A 23,491-nucleotide genomic window follows, 5' to 3' on the forward strand; every position below is an offset into this window, starting at 1 on the left:
AAGAAGCATAGTCCTAGCCATGTCTTCAAGAGTCCTGTTCTTTCTTTCAACTACTCCATTTTGTTGAGGAGTCCTAGGGGCAGAGAAGTTATGATCTATACTATTTTTATCATAGAATTCAGCAAACTTAGCATTTTCAAATTCAGTTCCATGATCAGACCTAATGGATGCAAGTTGATTTCCTAATTGTTTCTGAGTTTTTCTAACAAAGGCAGTAAACATGTCAAATGTTTCATCTTTAGATGTTAGAAATAGTACCCAGGTAAATCTAGAATAATCATCAACAAGTACCATTACATATTTCTTTCCACCTCTGCTCATGGTTCTCATTGGACCACAGAGATCCATATGGACCAGTTCCAATGACTTGGTTGTGCTTACCATTTTCTTGCTTTTGAAGGATGAACTTACCTGCTTCCCCCTTGCACAGGCCTCACAAACTTTGTCTTCCTTGAACTTGATGTTAGGTAACCCTATCACCAAGTCCTTAGAGACTAATTTGTTTAGCTGATTCAGACTGGCATGACCAAGTCTTTTGTGCCACAGGAGGGGATCATTATCCAGCACAGTTAGGCAGGTTAGTTCATTTTCATAGAGAGTAGACAAATCTACAATGTAAATATTGCTAACACTTTTTCCCTGCAAAACAATCCTGTCAGTGATAAGGTTAATCATAAAGCATTTTGTAGAGGTGAATGCTACAAGGTTACCTCTGTCACACCGTTGTGACACACTGATCAGGCTGTATTTCAAGCCATCTATCAAGTAGACATTCTCAATGGAGTGAGAGTCTGTCTTACCTACGTTTCCAACCCCAATAATCTCACCTTTCTTCCCATTTCTAAAGGAGACATTACCTCCCTTTAGGTCCTCAAGTGAAAGGAACGGGTTCTTGCTTCCAGTCATATGTTTTGAGCAGCCACTATCCATGTACCATATTTTGCTACTTCCCTTCACTTGGACCTGAAAAAAAATCAGGGGTTAGTCTTAGGAACCCAAACTAGTTTGGGTCCCTTTCTATAGGCAAAGGGATAAATCAGATTCCTTCTAGCCCAACCAGGCAGCCTATTTTTTTCTTGAACAAAAGCTTTGTTCTTTTGACTGGCCTTTTCTTTTGCATTACATTCATTTTTGTAATGGCCAGTCTTGCCACAGTTTGTGCAGATTTTGTTCTCAGGAAGAGTGAGGTACTTGCTTTTAGGATCCAACTTAGGTGCTTGAGTCCCATAGCCAAGTCCTCTTTTGTTGCTACTATGATGTTCTTGTAGCCAGGAGAGTGTATCAGAAGCCTTGTTCCATTTGCAAGTTTTGTCTAGTTCATGTTTTACTTTCCCTAGATCTTCTTTTATTACTCTTATCTGCTCATCCTTCCTGTACAGCTCATCCTTCATTTTTCCTAAGTTTTCTTCTAGGGTGAGATGTGTGTGATCAACTTTCTTCTTTCCTGTTCCTAATTTTAGTTTTAAGTACTCAGACCTAAGTTCTAGGACACTAGTGTCAAGTTCAAGAACCTGGTTCTTCAAGTCAGCATTTTTACTTTCACTCTCATTAGCCCTAGACTCTAGCTTTTAGGATCACACATTCCCTAGACAGTTCTTCCTTCACATTGTTAATTATTTCAGACTCATCAATGAAGTCTAGCACTAGCTCAGACAACCTTTCTTTAGACAGGAATTTAATCTTGTCTTTGAGATGAAGAATACTTACCTCTTGTTCATCATCTGATTCTCCGATGGCAATAAGTGCTTTTTCTTCTCCAGCTTCATCTTCTGAGTCCTCATCTGATGTTTCTCCCCTGGCAGCAACCATAGCCTTTGTTGATCCTTTATTTCTTTTTGGTTGAACCTGTTCCTTCTTCCTGTTCCTTCGTTCAGCCCTTTTCTTCTTCCACTCAATTTCCCATAGAGGACAATTCTTGATCATGTGATCAGTCTTACCACATTTGTAGCAACCCTCATTGGTCTGTTTCTGAGGAGCCCTTGGTTTGTTGAAGGTTGTACCTCTTGAAGAACCCTTTCCTCTCATCAGGTACTTTTTGAAATCTCTTGTGATCATAGCCATTTCTTCATCCTCCAGATCTGAACCTTCAACAATTCTAAGAGCCAGACTTCTTTCCTTCTTGGGTGCATCATTTTCATGGTTTGCCTTCTTAGTTCATAGGCAGTAAGGTTTCCAATTAGTTCATCCAGCTTAAGGGTAGCAATATTCTTTGATTCCTGAATTGTAGCACACAACCTCAACTGTTGCGACAGCTTCAAGTTAGCTTATAACTTGAACACTCTAAGTACCTAATACAATTGCTTCTATGTAAGTGGAAAGATACAACTTTAAAGCACCTACTACAATTGAACTAAAATAAAATAAAGACACAATGGAATTGGTTCTTCTATCTCGTTCAAGTAGCTTCAGGAGTGCACATTCAAATCTCATGTAAATTGCTTGCAAAATCGCCTTGCTCTTTTGCTCTCAATTTAGTTTAACTTCTGCGTATGTGCAATACTGTAAAAGAGAACAATCACTGTCTTTTAATAGGTTAGTAATCAGAGTTTGATTGGGACTCAATTGCTGATCTTTTATCGTAGTTGGGTCCTTGAAGATCTCAAACTCCAACACTATCTTTATCCGGATTGTGTTCTCTTCATATAAGGAGACATTCTCCCCTTATCCAATATGCAACCTTTTCGATCAGATCAGGAGATATTGCTGCTTGATCAGTAGGACTTATCTCCTTCACGTGCATCTCACATGTATAGGTTGATCATGACTGTGCTTCACACGATGGACCTGGTCCATGACTGAGTTCTTTTGTCATTCTTCAAAACTTTACCTGTTCTTGGGCCAACACAATCAAGGCCCGAATCAACAACAATGGCGACCACAAGGAACTCAAGGGAATTGGAATTCAAACAATCAAGGTAGTTGGAGCAATCAAAACAACCAAGGGAATTGGAACAATCAAGGCAATCAAGGAAATTGGAATGGTCAAAATAACCAAGGCAATTGGAGTGGCAATAATCAAGTCTATTGGGTAGGCAACAACCAAGGAGGGTGGAACAACAACAACAATGGGGGGTCGGGTTTTCAAAGGCCCCCGATGTTTCAACAACCGAGCAACCCGCCTCCTTATCCTTCTCAAGGTCCGAGCTCTTCCAACAATGAGATGGGACGAATTGAGAACATGTTGAAACAAATGATGGAGAAGAATGCCGACTCCGATGCTTAACTAGCCTCTTACAACACTTCAAATTTGCAATTTGGAAATTCAATTGGGCCAAATCTTGCAAGCTTTGAACACTCGTCCTAAGGGGCACTACCAAGTGATACGATGGTGAACCCAAAAGGTGGGAACAACATGGGACTTGCCATGGCCGTGACTACAAGGAGTGGAAAAGATGGGGATGCAACGACCTCAAGTCAAAAGAAAATTGTGGATGATGAACAATTGGTACAAGAAGATGAGATGCCAAGCAATGAAGTGCAAGCAAATGATGAGGTGAGAATTGATATTGAAGACAATGTGGAGGAGACTCAAGAAGAAGTAAACCCGTCTAGGGAGCGCATTATTGACATACCAGAACCGGTAGTGCCAAAGGCTAAGGCACCAATTCCAAGGCCTCCTCCTCCATATCCTCAATGTACTATCAAACAAAATGGTGAGAACCAATTCAAAAAGTTTATTGACATGATGAAGAGTTTTTCTATTAATGTGCCATTGGTTGAGGCCTTGGAACAAATGCTGGGTTATGCGAAGTTCTTGAAAGACTTGGTGACAAAGAAGAGGTCGATGGATTGTGAGACTATAAAGATGACACATCAAGTGAGTACAATTATGCACTCAATGGCTCCTAAATTGGAATATCCGGGCGCTTTCACAATCCCATGTACAATTGGAAGTGTCGACTTTGCCAAAGCTTTATGCGATCTTGGGGCAAGTATCAACTTGACACCCCACTCGGTTTTCAAAACTTTGGGGATTGGGAAACCAAGGCCCACATCTATGAGGTTGTAAATGGTGGATCGTACAATAAAGAGACCTTTGGGTATTATTGATGATGTGTTGGTTCGTGTTGACAAGTTCATCCTCCCGACGGACTTTGTGATTCTTGATTGTGAGGTGGACTATAAGGTGCCTATTATCATAGGTAGACCTTTCCTTGCTACGGGGAAGGCCCTTGTTGATGTGGAAGCCGGTGAGCTCACCTTCCGGGTGGGTGATAAAAAGGTGGTATTCCATGTGTGCAAATCTCTGAGGAAACCGAATAGCAATGAAGTCTGTTCGTTTGTGGACTTGGTGACTGATATAATTATTGATGATGCTAGTGCCACAATGAATATTGAGGATACTTTGGAGACCGTGTTGCTCAACCTTGATGATGATGAGGAGAAAGATGAATATGTGGAATGTGTGAATGCATTACACGGAATGGGGTCGTACACTTATGAACCCGGAAAATTATCCTAGGATCTTGAAAACCAGAATACTCCTCCAACAAATCCCTCAATCGAGGAGCCTCCCACTTTGGAGTTAAAGCCATTGCCTCCACATCTCATGTATGAATTCCTTGGCTCTTGTTCTACTTTATCGGTTATTCTTTCCTTTTGTTTGACTAACGTACAGGTAGACTCCACATTGGCGGTGCTACACAAGAGAAAGAAAGCTATAGGACATTGGTGAATATTCGTGGCATAAACCCCACCTTTTTCATGCACAAGATTATTTTGGAGGAGGATGCCAAACCCTTCGTTGAACATCAAAGGAGGCTAAATGAAGCAATGCAAGAGGTGGTAAAAAAGGAGATCATAAAGTGGTTGGATGCCGGGGTTGTTTACCCCATTTTCGATAGTTCATGGACTTCTCCGGTACAATGTATCCCGAAAAAAGGGGGCATGACTATGGTTACCAATGAACGAGTTGATTCCTACAAGAACGGTGGCCGATTGGAGATTGTGTATGGACTATCGCAAGCTCAACAAAGTCACAAGGAAAGATAATTTCCTACTTCCCTTCCTTGATCAATGCTTGATAGGTTGGCCGGCTGGGCTTTCTATTATTTTCTCGATGGGTATTCCGGCTACAACCAAATTCTTATTGCTACGGAGGATCAATAAAAGACTACGTTCACTTGTACCTATGGTACTTTCACATTATGGCGGATGCCATTTGGGTTATGCAATGCACCGACGATTTTTCAACGGTGTATGATGGCTATCTTCACCGACATGGTGGAGGATTTTCTTGAGGTCTTCATGGATAACTTTTCCGTGTTCTGGAATTCTTTTGATGATTTCTTGAAAAATTTAGATAAGGTCTTGGCAAGATGTGAGGAGACGAACTTGGTATTGAATCGGGAGAAATGTCACTTCATGGTCGAGGAAGGCATTGTCCTTGGCCACAAAATTTCAAAGCATGGTATTGAGGTCGACAAGGCCAAAATTGAGGTGATTTCTAAACTCCCACCCCCTATGTCCATGAAGGGAGTGAGGAGCTTCTTGGGTCATGCGGGGTTCTATCGCCGATTCATCAAGGATTTTTCCAAAGTAGTGAACCCCTTGTGTAAGCTTTTGGAGAAGGATGCCAAGTTCTATTTCAACGAGGATTGCATGAAGGCATTCGAATTGCTTAAGTTCAAGTTGACTACTCCTATTATTACCGCACCGGATTGGAACTTGCCTTTCGAGCTCATGTGTGATGCAAGTGATGTGGCGGTCAGAGCAGTTTTGGGGCAGCGTATCAACAAGATCTTCCATTTGGTCTACTATGCTAGTAAGACCATGAATGATGCCCAAGTCAATTACACAGTGACTGAAAAAGAGCTATTTGCTATTATCTTTGCTATGGAGAAGTTCCCCTCGTACTTGATGGGTACAAAGGTGATTGTCCACACCGATCATGCCCGCTTCGGTACTTAATGAGCAAAAAGCATTCATAGGCAAGGTTAATGCAGTGGGTGCTTCTATTGCAAGAGTTTGATCTAGAAATTAAAGACAGCAAAGGCAGTGAAAACCAAGTGGCGGACCACTTATCTCGCTTCGAGGAGGAGGGGAGGCCACATGACGGCCTTGAGATCAATGACTCCTTCCCCGATGAGCAGCTTCTAGCCATTTCAATGACCGAAATGCCATGGTTTGCCGGCTTAGCAAATTATCTTGCGAGTGGAATTGTACCGAATGAGTTCTCTTCAAACCAAAGTGATGAAATTCAACTCAAGAAGGAGTATTTTTGGACAAGGACTAAAGCCAAGCAAAAAGTAGCAAAGTGCGGACCGCAGAATGTGAAGGAATTTTGACAGTGCTAATTTGCAATGTGCGGACCGCACAATAATTGTGTGGTCGCAAAAGAGGAAGATCAGAGAGTTCTAATTTGAAGCCCATCGAGAAGTGCGGACCGCACTATTATTGTGCGGCCGCAGAAGTCCAGAGTGAAGCTGCACTCAGAAATGCGCGGTCCGCAAAACCTGAAGAAGTGCAGCCGCAATTTAGAATTGTGCGGCCGCAGAAGTCCTTCCTATCAAGATCAGCTTCAAAGTGCGGACCGCACACAAAATTGTGGTACCGCAGAACCTCCGAAAGGGCAATTTTGTCCGAATTTTTTAGCTGTGTATAAATAGTCTTTTTTTTCAAAATTAGGTCATGTTTGAACTTCAGAAAGTAGAGAGCCGCTTTTATTTACTGGTTTAGGAAATTTTACAATAGCTTGTCTAATTTACATTGGATTTTCATCTCTTTAGCATCTAATATAAGTTTAATCTTCTTTTCTTCTTTAATTTCTTTATTTTTATCTATGAGTAGCTAAATTTCTAGCTAGGGTTGTGACCTAACCCTAGTGTGGGTACCTAATGGGTGTTTGATTTAGGGCTTGTTTAAGGTTGGGTGTGTGATATTTAGCCAAGTTCTTGCTTTAATTTAAGAATTGATGGTTACAAATGTTGATTCATGCTTAATTGACTTAGTCTCTACTTGAGAAAGAGAGATTGAGTCTAGGAAAACTTGGCTAACAAGAAATTGGGGTGAACTTAAGAAATTGATAGTCCTAATTAAAGGCTTGAATCTAGAGATAGTAAAACCCGACTTGAGCATCTATCAACTGTTTTATGAATAACCCATTTGGGCTTGAGAAAGCCAAATTGGGTAAAACCACTCTATTACCGAGAGGTATTGAGTGGTTAATTGTGCGTTGATTGCTATATTACGCCCCAACCAACGAAACTCGCTCTAAATCCCACAACCCATTAGGCAACCACCTAGGTGGAAGCCACAGCCCTAGATCTTTTACAACTTGAAAAACAACACCAAAAATATCATTCTCTAGTTTTATATTTGCAAGCAATAGCTTAATTTAGAAGTAGACAAAAACAACAAAGTATGTGGAAGTACATTTTCGACACATTATACGCTTAGTCCGAGAATATACCTAATCCCATCTACGCTCCATGTGGATTCGATCCCGACTCCTAGTTTGGTAATTATAATTGCATCGACCACTTCACAAACCCAATTTGAGGTGTGAACTTGGGCGACATCAATTTTCGACACAAAGGAAGAATGCATGCAACAGTATTTGAACAAGGTTTAAGCATTGCTGGCACTATTCAAAGACTGGTCAATCATCCACATCCCAAAGGAAGAAAATGTGGAAGCAGATGCATTGGCTAACTTGGGATCATCTACGGAGATGAAAGGGTCTGATTCCGGTACGCTCATTAAACTTTTACATTCAGTACTGGATGTGGATGGATACTGTGAGGTAAATGCGAACAACTTGGTCTAGGACTGTAGGAATGAATTCGTAGAATATCTCCGACATGATATATTACCCGAAGGCGTCCCAGGCACTACGGACCAAAGCCGCTCGCTACTACATCGTGGATGGGCAGTTATACAGGAGGTCGTTTCAAAGACCACTTGACCGGTGTTTAGGGGCCTCGGAAGCGTACTACGTGATGAGGGATGTCCACGAAAGAGTTTGTGGGAATCATTCTGGTGCAGACTCAGTGCTAAAGTTGATTGGGGCAGGTTACTACTTGCCCCAGATGGAACAAGACGCAAAGGCGTTCGTTCAAAGATGTGACAAATGTTAGTGCCATGCGCAGTTGTTGTATCAACCGGCAAAGCTTTTGCATTCGATGTTGTCCCCATGGTCATTCATGAAATAGGGGATGGATATAGTTGGTACTCTATCACCGGGTCCCTGAAAGGTAAGATATCTTTTGGTTTTAACTGATTACTTCACCAAATAGGTTGAAGCAGGTCATTAGCAAAAGATCGGTGAACGCAGAGTGTTCGAATTCATATGGGACCACATAATCTAGCGATTTGGAATACCAAAGAAAAATGCTTGTGATAACATGCCGCAATTCATAGGTTCAAAAGTCATAAATCTTTTGGAAGGATTGAAAATAAAGAGAATTACATCTTCACCTTACAATCCAAGTGCTAACAGACAGGCAGAATCAACCAACAAGGTAATTATTCAGAACCTTAAAAAGAAGTTAGAAGATGCTAAGGGTATATGGCTCGATGAGCTACCGGTGTGCTATGGGCATATCAGACAATGGCAAAGTCGAGCATGGAGAAACACTTGTCTCTCTCATGTATGGCACGAAGCTCTAATACCGGTAGAAGTGGGGGAGCCGACTTTAAGGTTTTCCCAAACAAATGAAGACGCAAACAATGAAGTGTTGCTGGTGAGAATGGACTTGCTCGGCGAACATAGTGACTTGGAGTACGTGAGGATGATGACCCAAAAGCAAATGATGGAAAGATATTATAATCATAGGGCCAATCTCCGTTACTTCAAGGTAGGAGACTTGGTTTTGAAAAAAGTGACTCAGAGAACTCGGAAGTCAATGTCGGGAAGCTGGGAACAACATGGGAAGACCCTTACCGGGTTTCAGCTATCACCAGTAAAGGGTCATACGAGTTGGAAAATCAAGATGGAGTCAAATTACCTAGCAATTGGAACATAACTCACATCAAAAGGTATTATTGCTAATAAAGCCTACCAAGACTAAAAGTATGTGCTGCACTCTTTTTTCCTTCGACCAGTTTTTATCCCAATCGGGGTTTTCTGGCTAGATTTTTAACGAGGCATCGATGTAAAGCATACTACGAAGGTAGCGTCATTGGCAACGGAAATACCTTTAAATAGCAAGCATTACAACTTTCGCATCAACGGTGAACAACTATATGGATGGTTAAATAATCTTTGACTCAATGACAAGCCTTCTCTACGTTAATAAAAAAGGTTATTTAACCATTCACAAGTTGTTTCCACATGTGAAGCCGTATTTGGGTACAAGAATTCCTGTGTTCGAATTCGCATGCTCCGCATTCAAACACCGGGGGAGAATAGTATAAGATACGGCACCAAGAACTCCACGAAAATCGATGACTGCTAGAACCGGGAAAAATAATGTCTCATCAGGGCCGGGGACTGCAAGATCAGCCCCTAAGTTGTGCAAGTTGGCCACATATAGTGGCAAATTTATTTATTTAAGCAAATGGTTGCCCATCATCAGGGCCGGGGACTACATGATCAGCCCCGTAGAAATAAACAAGTTGGACAAATGTATTGACAACTTTATTTATTTAAGCAAACAAATGCCTATGTACTTTTAAAGATAGAAGAAATAAAATAAAGTCCTTTTATTTTTATCTTATTTCTTGTCCAAATGATGAGTTAATTTTATCGTTTGAAAGTTAACTAAAACTTCAAATGCTTGTACTGAAATGAACAGGAGATGTCCTCTTCAAGAGCACCGTAAAAATAAGGGCACTGTCTTATGAAATCCTCATAGTAAAGGGTAGATTCCGGAAGAATTTATGCCCGGAATCAAAAGCTATCAAATGAAAATACACCTGAAGCTTTAATCAACTAAACATAAAAGGAATATTTTTAAACAACACTTAAGCAAAAAAATTCTTCATTTATCACGTGCCAAACTCGGTGAAAGGTTTGGCATAATTACAAAATACAAAAAAAAGGAAGAAAAAAAGAGAAAAGAAGTTATACTTCATTGCCTCTAGAACCCGAAGAAAGAGAAGGATCTACATTCCTCTGGTAGAGGAAGGAGGATTCACTCCTTCGGTTCCCAAATACTCAAAAACCAATACTCGAGGAGCCAGTTGCAGCGGGCCGAGCAGGAAGATTTTCACGAGCAAATAACTCCAGTTCCCGGGCCTGGGCAATATAATCGTCTATGTTGGCGATACCCTCTTTGGCCTCCTCCAAGGTATTCCTCTTCATATGATATATGGCATATGTCTTTTCAAAGACAAGGGAGGCGCATAACAAGCTGGTTCCTCTAAGCCAAAAGTTGATCCCGCTCGAAAGCAAGCTCTTGTGTAACAAGGATCAATCTTTGCAGGCTCTCAAAAACAAGGAGGTTGGCTTGGAAATAAGATATTCGAATTAAATCTACCCTTGCAGTGTATACATATCAAAAAAGAGATAGAGAGAAACTAGTAGGGTACTTGTGTTGCACTATGCATGCCGTTGTTTATCAGGCATTCCCTAGAAAGGAAGCCCATTTTCTTCCAATCTCTCTTCTAAGCCAGTGGTTTCAGATAATTTACAAGCTCCATCGGCTTGGATAAAAGATGACACTCTTTTGAAACCGAAAGAGTTGAACTTCTCCTCCCTCGAGGATCTGGGGAAGGGGTTGAATAATCCTGCCCCCAAGTTCTCGTGCTTGGGAGACCGAGGAGGAGAAGCATCCTTTTCTTGATCAGCCGATACAGTGGAGGAGAGGTAGTTACTGGTGGAGAAGGAGCAACTAGTGTCGGTGGGCGTGAAGCCATTAGTGTGGAAGGAGAAGAAGCAATTGTGGCAGAAGGAGTGTCTTTTGTTATTTTCTCAGTGGTTGGTGGCAGGAGAGGTCCAGGGTCCGAACTCCTTGGACCAGAGACAACAATGAGGGCGGAGAAGAGAGAATCAGCATTCTCGACCAAGCCCATCTCACCCAAAAGGGCCTCGACTTCATCTGATGTTGGGTTTTGAAGCTCCCCCGATTGATCTGATGAAGATATTTTTCTTCTTTGATAGGAAACCTCTTCATCAGTGGTTTCCCCCACATCCACGATTACCACTATGGCCGGCTAGGATGGCATTTTCTTTACTCTCTTCTCCTGAGTCCCAGCCGAGGAGGAACGTTTTTCTTTGATTTTTTGTCCTTGGGCTGGGGACTCCGAGAGGAGGCACCCTCACCGGAAGCAGATCCACGAGCTCTGCTTCGAGCAAATCATTTTGCAGCACCCTTCTAGCCTCCTCGGGGTCATCTAAGGCGTCGACCTCAAGGCAGGTGACAAAGCCCCTCGAAAGCCCTGTAAGATAAAATCGGAGTCAGCAACTTATTCATGAGATTTCTTGTTCTCGAACATAAAAGAAAGAAGGATTTTTACGTACCATGGTGCTTGGATTTCCACCCATATTTGGGTGACATCTCCTTCCACCGTCGGGATTCTAGAGTTGTAATTTCCAGAATTTTCTGAACCCATTGGTCTAGGCCTTGGCTCCTTGGAGGTTCCCGGCGAGTACCTGAAACAAAGAAAATGGAAAATTAACAAAATCAAAGATGATCTTTTCACGGGAAAAGGAAGCGATTGACTGAAAACTTACGAAAGTAATTCCACGACTCAGGAAAAGTTAGAGTTGCGGTCAGGATGATGTCCCTGGCAGCAATGACGACGAACTGTTCCATCCATCCACAATCGTTATCGTCGTCTACGCTGGTAGCCAGAGCGTGATGACCATGTTTACTAAAGTTTATTACTCCCCCACGGAAAATTCTTGGAGAGTAATGGTTCATTATGTGTGCAAGGGTTAGGGGTACCCTGGTCTCCGAGCACAGTTGGCATTTCGGTATACCGAAATATCGAAATATTTAAGTCCAAGCCCACCTCTATTTCTGCTTTCCATCCCAATAAGTCTAAGCCCAACACCCCAACCACCTTAATTACCTATTCCTTTATGCCTAGCGGCCTCCCTTAGGCTTAGAGACTTACGATAGTGGCTTCTTCTGCTTACCCCCTTTTCCTTTTCTATTTTCTATGTTTTCCTTTGAGCCAAATCAGCTCTTGATGAAATCAAAGCAAAAAGGAAAATACATATATGTGCACAAAGAGGTTGAATTCTCAGCAGAAGAGACGTTAAGAATATTCTTGGGAGATTTGAAAGACTTTGGTATGATACCGAAACCGTACCGAACTAAATAAGAAAATACCGAACCGTACCGAAATACATTGGTACGGTATTTGATTTTCACAATTGATATATCGAATACCGAAGTACCGAACCGTAGTTATTAGATACCGTGCCGAAGTACTGAACGCTCAAACCTAGCGTCTACGATAAATTACTGGGCAGCTTTGGAACATATTTTATGTTACTTGAAAGAAGCTCCTGGACTTGGCATATTGTATAGCAACCACAGCCATACTCGTGTTGAGTGTTTTGCAGTTGTTGATTGGGCCGGATCCAAATTGATATCAGATCTACTACAGGCTATTGTGTCTTTGTTGAAGGGAACCTGGTATCGTGGAGGATTAAGAAACAAAGTGTTGTATCTCGATCTAGTGCAGAATCCGAGTATGGAGCTATGTCACAGTCTACGTGTGAGATTATGTGAATACATCATCTTTTAACTAAAATTGGGTTGAAGCATTATACACCGGCAAAACCCTAGTTGATAAACAAGTTGCTCTTCATATTGCCTCAAATCCAGAGTATCATGAAAGAACTAAACATATTCATGTTTACTGTCATTTTTATTCGTGAGAAAATTCAGGAAAACTTGATTTCCACTGGCTAAGTGAAGTCATGAGAGCAATTAGCTGATTTGTTCACAAAGGCGTTGCATGGAACTCGAGTTGATTACCTTTGTAACAAGCTGGGCATGCTTAGTATCTATGCTCAAGCTTGAGGGGGAGTATTACAGAATAATTAGTGAGATGTAAATAGATTACTTTCCATAGATAGGTGACTTAATTATAGGAGCTGATCCTTAGGATATTTTCCTTTATTTTGTTTGATTTTGTTTCCTTTGATAGAGTCTAGTGTAAATGTATAAATCTCTTGTATTCATGAATAGAAATACAACAAGTTATTCTCTATGATTGCACTCCTATTGCCACTATATTTATTGCCATGTTCGTATGATATTTGTTTGCGTGTCCCGGATAGATTGACAGAATAATTGGTTCTTTATATGGTTTTTGACAATCTTTATTTCATATGCTAATTTTTGTGATTGAGTCAGGTCGAAGATCTACTTTCTTGACATGATATTAGATCAGACTATTCCTATTTTTGGTTTACTAATATTGAGTTCCCATGTTATTTTATCTACGCACTAGATATCCGGTCCTGGACTCTTTGGGATTGAGTTACGTCCGATATTTATTTTTCTTGACAATATTGACAATACTCCAATCAATGTTTTGTGGCCTTACCAAATTGGTAGCAACACATTTCACTTAGAAGCATCACCCCCACTGAGTGACATTCTTGAATAAGCCATTTTATTTAAGCCTTGAGATTGAATTTCTTAACTTCACTTTCTTAAATAAGCTAATGTCAAGTTTTTCCCCAATACAGTATAAAGGATATTAGTAACTCTTTTATTTCTTGTAAAGGAGTGGAACACTTCAATTTTTACTTAAACCCTTTTGTCCAAGCACAAAGAACTTGTAGGTCACATATAGAGGTAACAACTTAGGTATATCTCATAGGAATCCCTTTTCTTGGAAACTCTTAATGCAATCATCAAACATTCGAGTGAGAGTCTTTAGAGGAGGGAGACCCAATTCAGTTATCTTGCTGGTGTCCATGCTATGTGGCATGTCTTCTCCTTCTTGGCTGCTACACCTAAAAAGGGAAAAACAAAGGAGAGTTTAAGTTCTATTCATTGACGGTATAAAAATTATTTACATAATCAGGTCATTTATTAAGTAAAAATAGGTAAATTTCTTGATAAACATTAATTAGTATTTGATAAAAGTAGTAACCAACCTGCTATCACAAGTAAAAATTCACTGATCGTTACACTGTCAGTATATATAAACTAAATCCAAAAAGAAAGGGGTTTGAAACTTCAGTTGATCTGCTTACTTGTTCTCAAAAGGATAAGATGGATACTTGGTCCTTAACATGTCAATGATCTGCGACATGTGTTGCACTGAGTTTGAACATATGTATCTACCTGAAGCTTTTTGTTCCTCCATTACTAAAATATGAGCTGCCACTACATCCTCAATATGAACAAACCCTAACCTTTTGTTGGGATACTCTCCAAGCACACCTATATATAGTCAGAGGGAACAAAAAATACAAACAAGAAAATTGTTATGCCTTTCATAAAGCACCAACTTGAAAAGGAAACAAGGTAAAACTAAAATGAAGTGAAATGAAATTGTATCAAAAAACTTATAATCTCTTGGAATTAATGCAGATCTAGGCGGAAAATAAAATGAAAGAATAAGATTTGTATAGACTATATCTTTTTTCTTTTCACCATGGGCAATATTATTAAGTTGGGAATATTTTTAGTCGTGTTAGTACGATTATGTTAGATCCTATGTCTTTTAGGAGTCTTTGGTCGGCATATTTATATGTCAACAGAAAATATAGTGAACTTCTAGTATTTTTTATTAGTACATTTAATTTAGGTCCCATATTTTCTAAGAGTCTTTTAGTCGTTATATGCTAGTGGAAAATATATTGAATTTCTAGTACGTTTTATTTTCATTTCGTATAATAATGCTATGTAAATGAAAACCATATAGTCGACCTCAATTGTCAAAAGGTACAACCTTTAACAATAGCCAATATGATAAGCAATGTACTTGTGGGCTGAGGAGCAAGCAAAGGACCCACAACGAAGGATGGATTTACCACCACCAAATCGATACCACATTCCTTGGCTACTCTCCACGCTTCTTTTTCTGCTACAGTCTTAGCATAAGGATACCATAGCTGCAGTCAAATAAAACAAAGTTAAATCATGTTTCTATATCCTATGTAGCTAGTAAAAAAATTTGAAGTCCATACATACATTGTATCTTTGGCAATATTGAAGGTCACTCCAGTGGGATTCATTGAGAGGGGAAACTTGTTGGGCATCATCTCTGTATCTGATTGCAGAGCAAGATGATGTCAACACAAGCCTCTTTAAGTTGGTTGCTTTTTTGCAAGAGTTGAGGACATTTAAGGTACCCTTTACGCTTGGGTCAATCAGTGTTTTCTGCACCAGTTGGTTAAGTTGATAGGTTAATGTTTGAGGACAGTACTCTCACTACTCAAGAAAATGAACAATATAAGAGGTGTGGTGTGTATGTGTTAGAAAATTGATAAGAAAATAGACCTTGGGCCAATTCGAGCGGCTCTTGTGGTGAATGGTGATAGTTGTCCAACATCATATAAGGAGACAACTGTTCATTCTTTCGACTAATGTGAGATAACTTAATAACCCCAGAACTCAAAAGGCTGATAAAATTTTTGAACATTATAGGTTCGAGTGTTGGAATAAAATATGTATACTTATTTAGTAAATTTCTTAACACGTGCGCAAAGTTCTAGCCAAAGCTATTAGGTTTCGATAAACTCACAAGTTACCCCTGGATTGTGTATAATATAATATGGGGGGTCCAAAAATGAGTAAAACAAGAATACGGTTAGGGCTGGATCTGGTACTGTGATAAGAAAACGAATACCGTACGTGTCTAACTCAACCCGAAAAGTCAGGAGGATTGTTCCAAAATCCCAATCTTTTAATTGACTGATGCGGAACAATCCATCAAATAAAAATAGGAGGAAGAAGAAGAAGAAGGTGAAGGTAAAACTTGCCTCAACATTATCATCGTAAGGGACTGATACAGGTGAAGCAGTATGAAAGACTCCGTCAACTCCCTGAATAGCATCGTCAAAGCTACCTTCAACTAGAAGATCAGCTTTCATAATCTTGAGCCTCTCTTTAGCACCATCTAGCTCCCATAAGAACCCCACTTTCTCTACATTATCTGCTAATTACAAAATCAATAAATATTCATATTTGGAAGGAGGAAACTAAGAAACGATTTTTACAAACCTGGATCACGAACAGTGGTTCTTACAATGTGTCCTTTTTGTAGTAGGGCCTTAATAAGGTAAGCCGCAATGAAACCTGTACCCCCTGTTACACAGTATTCTCCCATTTCTTGTTTCTTCTCCACTTTACAGACCTAGGCCATGCTATTTATCTATGCAGCTAAATGCGAAAACAGGTTGGTAGCTTTTTGGTACAACTTGAAAATTTTGTGGGAAGAATAAATTAAAGCGCATTTGAAGGAATGCTAACTACAACTTTTAGTTCACACGATTTTGATCTTACCTTTTCTTTTAATTTCAACATTTGCGCAACTAAAAGAATACTTTGACAATCAAATTTGTAACCTTCTTCTCTTCTAACTTCAGTACAATTATTGTCGAACCATAGTTTATTGTCCCAGCCAAGCGAGTTTCCCTTCACTGCCACCAAACCAAAAATAACCTACTCGCTCGAAATTTTAAATATTTATTTGTACTCGATGTTTATATCAAATCAAACAATTTAACTTTGTCAGTTTGTGAAGGATTTAGGAGAAATCATTGTGGGAATTTTCTTTCTGTATCATTCTATATGTCATCTGTACAGTGTGTGCTCTTTATATACAAGTAAAATTGCCTGACAAGGCATCTTTCTACGCTAACAAACTCTAACAGAATTGTGAAATAAATAATTGCAAAAGGAAAATATTTACATGGTAAAATCCCTAATCTACCATTAATTTTGTTTCTAGAATTTCACAGCTGTGCAGCTTATGAGACACATGATGGAGGACACACGTCTTAATCATAGCAATCTTTGAGAACCTTAGATGTTCTTTATCTCAACTAGATCACGTCTCTTTCTCCTTCTGTAATCGGAGACTCGTCGGAAATGGTAGAATGAGGATTTTGTCCGGCAACACCCCCCTTCAAGCTGGACACCGGTGATCGGACTCCAAGCTTGCCCAGAAAAGATCTATGCAAAGGACCAGCTAGTGCTTTTGTAAAAAGATCGGCTATTTGAGAAGAAGAAGGAACAAAAGACAAAGAGATCAACCCATCCAGAAGTTTTTCACGAACGAAGTGACAATCAAGCTCTATATGCTTGGTCCGTTTATGAAAGACGGGATTTTTTGCTATGTGGATGGCGGCTTGGTTATCGCAATGAAGAGGAACCGGCAAAGAGGGCACAACAGATAGGTCGTGCAACAATCGGACCACCCAAGTTATTTCAGCAGCTAATCGGCGCATTGAACGGTATTCAGCTTCTGCGGAAGAAAGAGCGACTACCTGTTGCTTCTTAGATTTCCATGAAATGGGGAAACCACCAAGACTTAAGAAAAACCAACTCACTGAACGGCGTGTATTAGAGCAAGAAGCCCAGTCGGCATCGCAGAAAGCTAAGAGTTCAAATGAAGGTTCAGAAGACATGAACAAACCAAGACCTGGATCCTTGGAAATGTAACACAAAACATGCAATGCTGCTTGGTAATGTCCAGTATAGGGAGATTGCATATGCTGACTGAGAGTTTGCACAGTAAAAGAAAGGTCTGGACGTGTGCTAGTTAAAAAATTCAGCTTGCCCAAAAGATGTCGGTAAACAGTCGGATCAGGGAGAGGTTCACCACAACTGGAAGAAAGCTTAATGGCAGGATCCAATGGAGAAGAAGCTGGTCGAACATCCAAGCAATCAAAATATGTAAGTAACTCTAAAGCAAACTTTCTTTGTGTGACAATTAAACCTCCTAATTCCCTGATCAATTCTAAACCCAAGAAATAATGTGCCAACCCCAAATCCTTTATTTTAAATTCCATGTCAAGAAAATGTTTGATCTCATTGATTTCTGCTTGATTATTACCAGTGATCAAGACATCATCCACGTAAACCGCAAGAATGGTTATCAAATCCCCAGATACTTTGAAGAAAAGGGAGTAGTCATTAAGGGAGGAAGTGAAACCTCTGGTTCCCAAAGCAGAAGACAAACGTGCATACCACTGACGAGAAGCCTGTTTGAGGCCGTACAGTGATTTTCTAAGTCGACAAACATGAGCAGGAGATGGAGGAGATAGTCCAGGTGGGAACCTCATATATACTTCTTCATCTAATTCACCATGGAGGAAGGCGTTATTGACGTCAAGTTGAAACAAATCCCAATTTCTTTTCACAGCAATAGACAGAATGCAGCGGATTGTTGTCATTTTCACAACTGGAGAGAAGGTATCAGTATAGTCAATTCCTTCCCTTTGTGTGTCCCCTCGAATTACCAATCTCGCTTTCAGTCGCTCCAAAGTCCCATCAGATTTCAGCTTAACTTTGTAAACTCACTTGCAGGGCAATGCCTTCTTCCCTTCAGGCAGTTCGACAACATCCCAAGTATGATTAGACGCCAATGCCTCAAACTCCTTTACCATGGCATCTTGCCATCCAGGATGAGCAGCTGCTTGGTGATATGTTTGAGGTTCATTAATATGACATATAGAAGAAATAAGCCCCTGGTTCTCTTTAGTCAAGGCAGAGAAACAAAAAGAATGGAATGGAAGGAAATGAGGATTAGGAGAAATAGAAGAAGCATTATTGCAGAGATAATCTGAGAGATACTTAGGGTCATTGTGAACTCTTGTGTATTTGCGCAGCTCAGGTCCATGTGATGAGGATAACACTGGTTCTGAAGAGTCTTGTGTACCTGCAGGTGGAGAAGGGTATAAAACAATTGGTGATGTAGGAGTATGTGGCCCAGTAGGAGAGGAAGAAACGCCATTAGGAGAAGTAGGACTAATAAGGGAATGAGGACTAGTGGTTGAATGTGTAGTGAATGGGGACTGAACCTTTGAAGTAGGAATAGTATTATGTGAGGGAAGAACAGATTCGGGAAAAGAATCAAGAAACAACCTAGTCATTGGTGCAGGGAAAGAAAATGGAAAAATAGTTTCGACAAACTTGACATCCCTGGAAACAAAAATATTGTTTGTTTGTAAATTGAGAATCTTATATCCTTTTTTACCAAAAGAATACCCTAAAAACACTCCTGGAATTGCTCTAGGTGCTAGTTTATCCCTACCATGGGAAAGAGTAGAAGCAAAGCATAAGCATCCAAAAACCTTTAAAGAAGAGTAGGCAGGAGAAGAACCAAAAAGGATTTCATAGGGACTTTTGTGATGTAGCACTCGAGAAGGAAATCTATTAATAAGAAAGGTAGCAGTCAGTAAGCATAAACCTACTCAGATAGCACTTCAGGTTACTTTCGAGGCACCCCCAGCCCAGCAGGGCCAGCAGCAGACTCAGATATAGAGAGGTGGATCATCTCAGACAGGGTCACCCCAAAATTTCTTAGGTACATTAGATTGAAAGAGAAGGACCCTACAAGTTTCCAAAAGATACCTGTGTTTGCGCTCAACTACCCCATTTTGCTATGGGGTAGAGACACAACTGGTTTGGTGTAGTATTCCTTGAGAATAGAAGAAATCTTTAGGTATAAGTCCTGTCCCCAGCTCATAGGCATTATCAGACCTAATCACCTTAACTTTAGTAGAGAACTGTCTTTGAACAAGGGCAAGAAAGTGTTTTAATGTGGTAAAAGCATTAGACTTAGTGGAAAGAAGATAAGTCCAGGTGCTCCTAGAAAAGTCATCAACAATTGTAAGGAAATATCTCTCACCTTTATAAGTAGAAGTTTTATAAGTCCCCCAGGTGTCAATATGTATTAGATCAAAACAGTGGTTTGAGCTGATTTTACTAGGATAAAAAGGCAGTTTCGACTGTCTTGCCATAGGGCAAATTGTGCAAGGGCAGTCTTCTTTATCTGAAAAAGTAATAGGAATGTCTTTAATATGCTTCATAGCTGTAAAAGGTAAGTGTCCCAANCAGGTCCATGTGATGAGGATAACACTGGTTTTGAAGAGTCTTGTGTACCTGCAGGTGGAGAAGGGTATAAAACAATTGGTGATGTAGGAGTATGTGGCCCAGTAGGAGAGGAAGCAACGCCATTAGGAGAAGTGGGACTAATAAGGGAATGAGGACTAGTGGTTGAATATGTAGTGAATGGGGACTGAACCTTTGAAGTAGGAATAGTATTATGTGAGGGAAGAACAGATTCGGGAAAAGAATCAGGAAACAACCTAGTCATTGGTGCAGGGAAAGAAAATGGAAAAATAGTTTCGACAAACTTGACATCCCTGGAAACAAAAATATTGTTTGTTTGTAAATTGAGAATCTTATATCCTTTTTTACCAAAAGGATACCCTAAAAAAACTCCTGGAATTGCTCTAGGTGCTAGTTTATCCCTACCATGGGAAAGAGTAGAAGCAAAGCATAAGCATCCAAAAACCTTTAAAGAAGAGTAGGCAGGAGAAGAACCAAAAAGGATTTCATAGGGAGTTTTGTGATGTAGCACTCGAGAAGGAAATCTATTAATAAGAAAGGTAGCAGTCAGCAAGCATTCACCCCAAAATTTCTTAGGTACATTAGATTGAAAGAGAAGGGCCCTACAAGTTTCCATAAGATGCCTGTGTTTGCGCTCAACTACCCCATTTGGCTGTGGGGTAGAGACACAACTGGTTTGGTGTAGTATTCCTTGAGAATAGAAGAAATCTTTAGGTATAAGTCCTGTCCCCAGCTCATAGGCATTATCAGACCTAATCACCTTAACTTTAGTAGAGAACTGTCTTTCAACAAGGGCAAGAAAGTGTTTTAATGTGGTAAAAGCATTAGACTTAGTGGCAAGAAAATAAGTCCAGGTGCTCCTAGAAAAGTCATCAACAATTGTAAGGAGATATCTCTCACCTTTATAAGTAGGAGTTTTATAAGGCCCCCAGGTGTCAATATGTATTAGATCAAAACAGTGGTTTGAGGTGATTTTACTAGGATAAAAAGGCAGTTTCGACTGTCTTGCCATAGGGCAAATTGTGCAAGGGCAGTCTTCTTTATCTGAAAAAGTAATAGGAATGTCTTTAATATGCTTCATAGCTGTAAAAGGTAAGTGTCCCAATCTTGAATGCCATAGTTTATCCACAATAGAAACATGGGAAATAGAAACAATTTTATTCATAATGTCATTTGATTTTCCTTGATAAACAGGATGGACAGATCCTGGATACAAAGATTTTGGACAAACTGACTCATACTTACAAAAAGACACTGGACTACAAGACTTGGACGCGACATTAGAAAGAGAAGAGACTGGTGCATGAGGCTTGATCGATCGAGATTACAACTGGTGAGTGTTATCCTTCAGCACATAGAGCCCTGATGCAGCTTTACCAAAAATCTGATCCCTCTTCTTTGAAGGGACCTGTATAGCACAACCAAACTTGTTAAAAAGAAGATCACAATTAAATTGGTAGCACAATTGGTAGACTGATAACAAATTGCGCCTGAAAGAAGGAACAAATAACACATGGTGTAGTTCAAATTCAGGAGTTATGAATAGACTTCCTATATAATGTACTTTTACTTTAGAGGAATTGGGGAGGCTGACCAAAATTGGTGGTGACAGAATTGTTATATTGTGTAACAGGTGTTTTTGATATGTCATATGTTGAGATGCTCCTGAATCTATGATCCAAGGAATGGGAGTGAGCGGAGAAAACAAAGAGGTAAAGAAGTGACAAGCAAAGTGTATACCAGCTAGATTAGCATTCGGTGAGGCAGCAGGGTTTGAAGTGGATCCTCCATTCTGCACATATTGAAACATACTAATCAACTTCTCGACCTCCTCTTTAGAAAATCCATGAGACTGAACAAGAGAGGAAACAACATTTCCTGAAATTCCTGTGATGAGTTCAGGTGTACAACTGGCTGAATTTGCATTAGGAGTAGCATATGCACCCTGTTTCTGCTTGTTAAACTTAAAATGTGGTGGGTATCCTATTAATTTATAGCAACCTTCCTTGACATGCCCAGATTTTTTGCAGTATTTGCAGAAGAGATCACTCCTTTTTCTATCAGCACCTGAGTTTGGAACACCAACTTTGGCTCCTCCATGATGTTTCTGAGGAGCCCATTTTGCCCAGAAACCATAAAAGCAGAAGACTCAACAGAAAAGGAAGTACCAGACTGAATTTCTCTTTGTGACTCATCATGTAATACAATGGAATAGGCTTGAGCAGTAGAAGGTAAGGGTTTCATCATTAGAATGTTACCTCTCACTCTATTGTAGGCTTCATTCAGTCCCATCAGAAATTGAATCAATTTTTGGTCTTCATTCACCTTATGGTTGTGAGTTTTAGCACCACACTTACAATCACAGCTACAAATCATAAAAGTATTAAGCACCTTCATTTGATTCCAAATCCTTTTGAGCTTGTTAAAATAGCTGGCAACATCAGAAGTTCCCTGACTGATTGTATTTAACTCTCTCTACAGCTGAAATAATTTTGTGCCATCGGCTTGTCCATACCTTTGCTCCAGCTCTTGCCAGAGTTCCTCAGCACTTTGAGAGTAGATGACACTTTCTGCAATTTCCTTGCTAACAGAGTTGAGCAACCAAGAAAGTACCATGTCGTTGCATCTCTTCCATTGAGTGAGTAGAGCAGACTGAGAAGAGGGTGGAGGACAGGCTCCAGTGATGAAACCGAGCTTGTTTTTGGTTGACAAAGCAATCAAGACGCCCCTCTTCCAATTCCCATAACTTGTGCCATCGAAAATGGTGTTGATCAAGTTCATCCCTGGGCTATCAGATAGGGTAAGAAAGTAAGGATGAGATATATCAATCTGTTGAGCAATGGTAGGAGCTGAAGAACCAGTGCTATCATCCTTAGAAACAGCTGAAGGTGTAACTGGAGTTTCGTCTCCCATTGTTCAGATGTAGATAGTGAGGCAAAGAAGAAGAAGAAAAGGACAAGAAGAAGAAAAGAGAAAAAAATATATTGGATCTCAGAATTGCTCTGATACCATGAAGGATTTAGGAGAAATCATTGTGGGAATTTTTTTTCTGTATCATTCTATATGTCATATGTACAGTGTGTGCTCTTTATATACAAGTAAAATTGTCTGACAAGGCATCTTTCTACGCTAACAAACTCTAACAGAATTATAAAATAAATAATTGCAAAAGAAAAATATTTACATGGTAAAATCCCTAATCTACCCTTAATGTTGTTTCTAGAATTCCACAGCTGTGCAGCTTATGAGACACATGATGGAGGACACACGTCTTAATCATAGCAATCTTTGAGAACCTTAGATGTTCTTTCTCTCAACTAGGTCACTTCTCCTTCTCCTTCTGTAATCGGAGACTCGTCGAAAATGGTAGAATGAGGATTTTGTCCGGCAACAGTTTGATAACACATGCAGCGGATGCGAATAAGTTTTCGCCCTCAAATACAAGTGTGACCTCATGTTAAAAATATGTACTCGAAAATATATTCAAATAAATAGTAGCAACGTAAAAACAGAAACAGAAAATTAATCCAAACCCACTGAATTCACAGTAT

At 40.0% G+C, this 23,491-nt stretch overlaps 3 protein-coding genes across 3 annotated transcripts; 1 reads left to right on the forward strand and 2 right to left on the reverse strand.

Annotated features, from left to right (window-relative positions):
- Window positions 1-13,597: 13,597 nt before the first annotated feature.
- LOC109221259 (tetraketide alpha-pyrone reductase 2-like) lies at window positions 13,598-16,188 on the reverse strand. Its single transcript, XM_019385718.1, has 6 exons — window positions 16,083-16,188; window positions 15,848-16,014; window positions 15,051-15,239; window positions 14,809-14,971; window positions 14,108-14,297; window positions 13,598-13,864 (listed from the first exon to the last, which is right to left on the reverse strand). Exons 1-6 carry the CDS (start codon window positions 16,186-16,188, stop codon window positions 13,723-13,725), a joined length of 957 nt encoding a protein of 318 aa, XP_019241263.1. The 3' UTR covers window positions 13,598-13,722.
- Window positions 16,189-16,906: 718 nt separating this feature from the next.
- On the reverse strand, window positions 16,907-18,148 carry LOC109221258 (uncharacterized mitochondrial protein AtMg00810-like). The gene has a single exon (XM_019385717.1). It carries the CDS (start codon window positions 18,146-18,148, stop codon window positions 16,907-16,909), a length of 1,242 nt encoding a protein of 413 aa, XP_019241262.1.
- On the forward strand, window positions 17,960-18,738 carry LOC109221260. Its single transcript, XM_019385719.1, has 2 exons — window positions 17,960-18,278; window positions 18,393-18,738. Exons 1-2 carry the CDS (start codon window positions 18,173-18,175, stop codon window positions 18,650-18,652), a joined length of 366 nt encoding a protein of 121 aa, XP_019241264.1. The 5' UTR covers window positions 17,960-18,172; the 3' UTR covers window positions 18,653-18,738.
- The last annotated feature ends 4,753 nt before the right edge of the window (window positions 18,739-23,491 follow it).

This window comes from Nicotiana attenuata, unplaced genomic scaffold, assembly GCF_001879085.1.
Source record: "Nicotiana attenuata strain UT unplaced genomic scaffold, NIATTr2, whole genome shotgun sequence".
In the NCBI taxonomy this organism is placed as follows: domain Eukaryota; kingdom Viridiplantae; phylum Streptophyta; class Magnoliopsida; order Solanales; family Solanaceae; genus Nicotiana; species Nicotiana attenuata.

Excerpts from the sequence above, each read along its gene's own strand:
- LOC109221259 (XM_019385718.1), bottom strand. The coding sequence starts at position 16,188 with ATGGGAGAATACTGTGTAACAGGGGGTACAGGTTTCATTGCGGCTTAC. Across the intron at positions 16,015-16,082 it reads AACCACTGTTCGTGATCCAG|ATAATGTAGAGAAAGTGGGG; the intron begins GTTTGTAAAAAT and ends TGTAATTAGCAG. Across the intron at positions 14,298-14,808 it reads CATATTGGCTATTGTTAAAG|GTGTGCTTGGAGAGTATCCC; the intron begins GTTGTACCTTTT and ends GACTATATATAG.
- LOC109221258 (XM_019385717.1), bottom strand. The coding sequence starts at position 18,148 with ATGAGGTTCCCACCTGGACTATCTCCTCCATCTCCTGCTCATGTTTGT.
- LOC109221260 (XM_019385719.1), top strand. The coding sequence starts at position 18,173 with ATGGAGGAAGGCGTTATTGACGTCAAGTTGAAACAAATCCCAATTTCT. Across the intron at positions 18,279-18,392 it reads TTTTCACAACTGGAGAGAAG|GGCAATGCCTTCTTCCCTTC; the intron begins GTATCAGTATAG and ends ACTCACTTGCAG.